Source organism: Clinocottus analis, unplaced genomic scaffold (assembly GCF_023055335.1).
Source record: "Clinocottus analis isolate CAN_PGR_092001 unplaced genomic scaffold, fCliAna1.0.p SCAF_6, whole genome shotgun sequence".
Classification (NCBI taxonomy): Eukaryota; Metazoa; Chordata; class Actinopteri; order Perciformes; family Cottidae; genus Clinocottus; species Clinocottus analis.
Genome location: NW_027176218.1, coordinates 20,722,316 through 20,729,186, shown reverse-complemented (window position 1 = coordinate 20,729,186; position 6,871 = coordinate 20,722,316). Strand labels below are relative to the sequence as shown.

The 6,871-nt window shown below is 43.1% G+C and overlaps 1 protein-coding gene across 1 annotated transcript; it reads right to left on the bottom strand.

The window, feature by feature from the left end:
- Positions 1 to 566: 566 nt before the first annotated feature.
- Positions 567 to 6,639, bottom strand: dnaaf4 (dynein axonemal assembly factor 4). Its single transcript, XM_068603389.1, has 9 exons — positions 6,385 to 6,639; positions 5,171 to 5,318; positions 3,458 to 3,588; positions 3,118 to 3,334; positions 2,884 to 3,029; positions 1,663 to 1,772; positions 1,427 to 1,580; positions 975 to 1,080; positions 567 to 772 (listed from the first exon to the last, which is right to left on the bottom strand). Exons 1-9 carry the CDS (start codon positions 6,505 to 6,507, stop codon positions 663 to 665), a joined length of 1,245 nt encoding a protein of 414 aa, XP_068459490.1. The 5' UTR covers positions 6,508 to 6,639; the 3' UTR covers positions 567 to 662.
- Between the last annotated feature and the right edge of the window lie 232 nt (positions 6,640 to 6,871).

Sequence of the window (6,871 nt, the reverse complement as noted above, 5' to 3'; positions counted from 1 at the left end):
GTTATTAGTTCCCAACTGTAACATAAAGTTAGTTGACTTCCGATATTGTATTAACTGTAAGTATAAACTTCAACACTGATATTGAAAAGACTGCAATTTGAAAATTAGTTGCAAAAAGTTTAGTAGAAATCAACCTTTTTAAATTCCTTTAGAAAAACAAATGTGATGGGACACCCCTTAAATGTCTTTAAGTATTTATTAAACAGCTCTTTCCCCACAGAAGGTTCAGAGGTCTAACAACAAGAAAAGGTTGAACAGAGTCTATATGCAAAGTATTTTGTACCCAAGGCACCAAGGCCAAGATCCCAGCCTCGGTAGGTGTTGTTGTCTTCAAAGAAGTGGGAGACAGGACGAGAACTGGATGACAGTACAGCAAGTTAGACATAAATCAATTGATGGATACGCTTTTTATTTGAGCCTGGTGAGTTTTGCATCACCTTCATCAGTAAAGCAAACTTGACACAGGTCTGTAGTTGTCAGATGTTTCCAACCTGAAGCCTGTAGCTCAGTGGCTTCAGCAGAGATTAAACCGTTTTAGACTTAAAGGTTACAAACATGCAGCAGCCTTTGTTTCTTAGTCATTTATTCAACCTTTGGGTAACAGACAAATAACAACAATAAACAGCCAGACTCTGAACACCCAGTAGGCTGTTCCACTGTGTCTAGGGGTTTGCTGCAGTGTTTTGAATAATGTCTCTGACTTTCTGCGTGTCTGCCTGCAGCGCTTCGTTGTGAGGGTCGATCTTTAGAGCAGCTTGGTAGTCTTGTAGCCCTGAGAACACATGCCACACAGATCAGCTGACAGCACAGAGCAGATGGACATCGTCCCCTATTCAGTCATTCATTTATCGTTCTGAAACGACATATTGTTACTCTACTATTGTCAAAATTGTGTCTGTATCTTTAAAACCAACACATCAAATTCAAAGATGTATAGTAACAGTGTTTCTGAAGCAAAAAGTTCATGTTCAAACCTTCTGCATAGAGCTGCAGCTGGCAGAAAGCAGACCCTCGGCGGACATTGGCTCTGGCTCTGGCAGCTGCATTGGCAGCAACTGGTGGAGTCAACAGATCCAGAGCCTGCAGAGAAACGTACACATGTTTATTCCTATTTTACATCATGGCTTAATGCTGCTTTACTGCCCGAATGATTCACAAGTAAAGTATATAGAACTGATACCAGTAGAAACAAACACTGATTTTAAAAATAGTGACTATTGAGGATGATATCAAACTCAATCTCAATATGATTACCACTGGAAATGTGTTTGATTCCAAGAACTGTATCGACGGTGCAGAATGATTTCAGCCTCTCTCCTTGGACACTTTCAAGACACCAAGTGGCAGTGCAGCTTGAATTCAATGTCTTCTGCCACATAAGTAGAGGAGAGATGAACACATGTAAAAAGCCGGAAGAGTTACAGACCTGAGAGGAATCCTCAATGGCCTTGTGAAGATTGTTTAACTTCAGATGGCAGGCGGCCCTGTTGGAGTACAGAGCTGGGATCTTTCTGTTGAGCCTGATAGCCAGGCTGTAGGCGTTCACTGCCCCCAGGTAGTCCCCAGTCACAAAACATTTGCTGAAGGAAAGAGTCAATTTAGTGTCTCCAAAAGTTCACAAAAACCCATGTTGTTAAATAGATTTGAGAGAAAACCACTTACTCCCCTTTGTTCTTTAACCAATCAGGGTTCCTCTCCTCCTCCTTCAGGTCCTCCAGCTCTTCAACATCTGCATTTACTGAACGCCTGCATTCAGCTTGTTTTTTGAGCCACTGTTGGTTAAATTGTAATTTAACAAAGGATATGGTGCATTCAAACATCACACATAGTAGACTTGATATTCTCTGGGAGTGTTTCATCTTTGAAAAGCATACTATACAGGAATTGTGACTTACAGTTTGTCAACAGAATGTTTTTATAAAAGACATAATCAAGGGCGTGGAGTTTGGCCAGATGAGCAGCAAGCATTGGATCCTCTCTAGCAACAGCTTTGATCAGAACAATCCCACATAACCACTGCCTCAGTAAAAAGACACCTTCCTTGCACTAATAATTCTTAAAATGGGGTGCTGGACCCGTTGCAACTGGCCATCCGGACCAGGAGCATCCAGGAGCTGTGTTCATATTCTTGGTATTAAGTCAGACACGTTCCCGTTGGGTGTTGGCCTCCTCTAAACGTCAGCTCTAGCATTTACTGGGGCAATTTGCAGCCAAGTGTGAAGCTGCAGGGATGCGAACTAGCACCTCCGAATCTGAGGCCATGGTGCTCTGCCGAAAACCGGTGGAATGCTTACCCCAAGCGAAGGAGTTCAAGTGTGCACTGTCTTGGTGAAGAGGGAGCTGAGCCCGAAGGCGAAGCTCTCAATTTACTGGTCGGTCTGAGTCCCAACCCTCACCTCTGGTCACTGGAAACACATGGTAGTTCTTTGTTGTGACCGAAAGAACGACGTTGCGGATACAAGCGGTCAGAATGAGTGTCATCCATAAGGAGATGAGTTTTCTCCATAGGGTGGCCGGGCTCAGCCCTCGAGATAGGGTGAGGAGTTTGGACATCAGGAGGAAACTTGAAGTTGAGGCGCTACTCCTTCGTGTAAAAAAAAAAAGGAGTCAGCTAAGGTGGTTCGGGCATCTGATAAGGATGCTTAATGGGTGCCTCCCACTGGAGGTTTTCCAAGCACACCCAACTGGGAGGAGACCCCAGGGAAGACCCAGAACTTGCCGGAGGGATTTGATCTCCCAGAATGAGCTGGAAAATGTTGCAGGTGAGAGGAAAGTCTAGCTACCGAGACCTGACCCCGGATAAGCAGATGAAAAAGGATGGATGGATGTTTAACGACAAGAGAAAACCCTGCAAATGACATAAAGCAGTTCAGAAACTCTCACCTCTTCCTCCTCTGGCACTCTTGATTCCCTGAGGGCTGTTGGAAAAAGCCGCGGGGTAAATGTGACTTGAATGTTTCCAACTAGTCTCGGAGCAGGCAGGTCCTTTTGTTTTCTCCTGCTCTTTGCCTCACAGTTGCCTCTTTGATCTAAATACAGGAATGTGTTCATTAAAAGTGCAACATCAACCAGTGTATGAGCAGATTGGATCACACAGGATCACACAGGATTACTTACCCAGTTTGACATGTGCTCCATCTGAACATCCATTTTCCTGCTTCGTTGTCACGGCTTTCAGTCTGTTTTGACTTTGTCTCTGACTGTGAAATTTGAGTTGGTCTTCTTCCTCTGCTTTTTGTTCCTGTCTCAGTTGCCATGCTGCCAGCTCTGCTGTTGTTTTCTCTCGCTCTTTGTCCTTCATTTTCTGGATACTGTCTCGTTTCTCCTTTTCAAGCTGAGATCAAGTAAAACACGAAAAATAAATGCTTCTGGATTTCACAGCAGATTTCCAATTAGTCATTTTGGACACTTGGTGATGTGATCTATAATCAAATTGTGCTGTCACTGAGTATGGTACCGTCATCATTTTCTCCAGTGCATATTTTTTCTCTGTATGCCGTTTCGCTGCCCTGGATGTGGACTGTGCAGAGAGCTTCTCCTGGTATTTCAACAGAGCTTTTTCTCTGATCTCCTTTTTTTCTTTATCATCTGAAACACATTGAGTTATAATGCTAGATTCATTCTTTTGAAGACTTTTAGTCAAGCAGACATCAAAAAATGTATGATCTTTGTCTAAATATTTCATAGCCTTGGAGTGCCCGATTTACGGCCCGCAGGCCAAGAGCAGCCCAACACTGTCACCGTGATTTATCAGCCTGCTGACTATATTAATATCTAGTTCCTATTGTGAAAGTGAACCCGGGTTCATACTGGATGCAGAAGCAGGAGGTTGGCTGTTCACACCAGGCACACATTCCTCTCCTCAACTAGTCTGCTCCTCTGTCTGTGTGTGTGGCCCTCTCTGTTTAGACACCACTGACAAACATCATTTAATCCTCCTGTTATGTTCGTTTTTTTTTAGGTGCTGCTATGATGTTCCTGGGTCACTTTGACCTGGTGCGTGTTACATCATCCAAAAGTTGCCAGGAACTAAAAAATCCTAATGAATATAGTTTGTACCTCATCACCACCACTATTACTAACAATTCAATCAGTTTTTAGTGGAATTGAGTTATTCACCCTTCCATAGATCATAGTTCAACCAGGTTAACTCACTCGTTTTAATGAAACATACATGTTCAATTCATTGTTTTGGTACATTAGAAAAACCTAGACATGAATTGTATTGGTCTACCATACCATGTAATTTTTCCTAAATTTTATTTGCATTTTTTGCAAAAGAACGCACTTATCAGAAAATAAGTGCTTCTACGTCCAGGGTGAATCCGCGTTAGCTGTCACCATCACTAAGGGTAGACCGCTTGCATGCTGTTTCTTTTCCAAAGAGGGTTTGCCAGTCACAGACACTAGACATGGCAGCAGCACCAAGAAAGCAAAGAGTCAGATGCCATCAACGAAGTCAAAGTCAAACTCCAATGGGAGCATTGGTGTACAGTTACAGCCAGCAGTGCTCCAGCCATGCCAGGTGAGGTGAGCAGAAGGAAGCACAGCTGGGCAATGTGTGGGAACTTCTACTCTTAAACCTTCAAGAGCACGTGATCATCAGGAGTTTGGTGCATTCCTTTTAGAAACACCATACAATGATGTACAGACCTATCTCCCTGACCATCTCAGCACATTGACCAATATCTTGCAAGATAAACACTTGAGACTGGAAATCAATGGTTGTGAAGCCGAAACTCTTTGAAGGCCAACCAGTGAAGCGTTAAGAGTAGTGAGTGAGGAGTCAGCAGGCAGTCAGAGACAAAATAAAGAGGTAATGAAAGGTGTTCTGAGAAAGAGTGAGTCTCATGCAAGCAGCCAGAACTGGACTCTCTAAATATGTCGTTTACTGCAGCAGAGTTAGAAATTAGCTGTTTATAGACACACAGGTGCACACTCACTCACTCACGGACACAGGCCCGCATGTGACTAATCACATGATCCTTCTGGTGGATATAATAATAGAAATAATAATTGTAACAATAATTGTTTATATTTATTGATCAAAGCGGGACCCCAGGCTCATTTAAAGATTAAAGTTCTAAACCCCTGACACAGGAATCATCCTCTAGACTATTGGAGATAAATAGTATGTGAAATGATTACAAGGTCAGCTAGATGCTCTTACTTGTAGTCAACATCAGATGCTCCCACACTTTATTGGTCCTCTTAGGCAAATTGAAAACTGCAACTCCATCTCCAACCTTGGCCGTGCTTCTGTCATCATCAACGGGTTCAAACAAGAAGGCCTCGAACAGATATGGTGGGTAATGCACCTGTGCAGAAAATAAAGTGAAAAACATTGTATACTGTTTGGGGCGAAACACCAAAATTCCACATTATAAAATGCAGCTATGCAGTTGCTGTTTGAGAAGCGAAACAAAATGTATAGGCCACTACATCATGTGTTCTGTAACTGCGCCTTGGTTTACCCAAAAGGAAAATGTATTCTGCATGCATGACAGACACAATGACAAACACATTCAATATCCAGGTCGATGTGTATCATTTGTCCATTTATTCCATGAGAAAACATCATCAGGTTGACACCAGCACAGTATTGTGCTTCCCATCCACACACACCTGTTCCCATCACCTGGCACTTCCTTTTATGCCCTCTTGCAGTGAATGCGCTACCTTGTGTTCAAATGAAGGAACTACATTCACCCAGAGCTTCCCCATTTGGGCTCCAACAGGTTGGACTTTAGGAGGTCTTTTTATTTTATTTTTTATCTCTCCGACTTTATAGTGGTCAGTATAAAAAACACCCTTCCTCAGATACACGATTTCATCCGTTCGAGGGAATGAAGCCAGTGCGTCGACTTGAGACTCCCTCTGGGCTTAAACATAGACAGACACCTCCAAGTCCTCGACCCAAATACTGGCGACATACTAATACACCTCCGAGCAGGACAAAAGAAAAGAGATGACATTGTAAGGGCCATTTTGCATGTTTCTTGTTATGTTGACCTCCCACCACTGGGGGCGCCAGGCCGACTGCTACGGCAGGTCGGCCCTATACAATTATGGGAATGATTGGGTTCAGGTGTTGCTCACTTTGGAAAGGCAAACAGTTTTTCGACCGTTTTGATGAGCACGCTTAATATGTTTGATGAGACTGGCACATTAGTTATGGTTTTGGTTTATAATTTGAATACCGGCACCTAGTTATGGCCGAGGAGATTATTATTTTTGGTTTGTAAAAGAATAAGCATGGACTTTATAACGGAACATTTGTGTTTAATTTAAAACGCGTCAAAACAAGAAACCCAAGTGAGCAGCCAGTAGTGCCACGTTGAATTGGCAACGGGGGCACTACAGACATGACTGAACTAACTTTACCTTTAGGTAGTTGTCCGTAGACAGGATGTCCACTTTACTAGCTTTCGCTCCTTTTAGTGGCACACTTAAGCAGACAGTGGAGTCCGTCTGTGTCCAAGATGAGTCTGTTACGAGCAACGGCATCTTCCTGCCGTGTCACGCTCCTATTGCTGGTTGTACTTTTCCAGTTGTGGTTCACGAACTGCGCAACAACATCGATGGAGCCGGGTTGAAAAGGCAGAGAGTCTCAAAGAACCTAACGTGCTTCTGCTTCCTCATGGCGTCATGTTGCTATGGTGAGCAGCATGGTGCCTTCAGGTTTATCGGGAGAATCAGTGTTACACGAAAGGAGCGACAGCAGGGGGTTCTTAACCTTAATAGAGAAGCAAATCCAAAAGAAAGGCTTTAGTTGTTGTTTTTCTATTGAATTTAATTTATTTTGTATAGCCCTGGATTAAACAATTGTCTGTTTCAACTCCGTCAGTGTTCTGGATTAAAACAAAGGCAA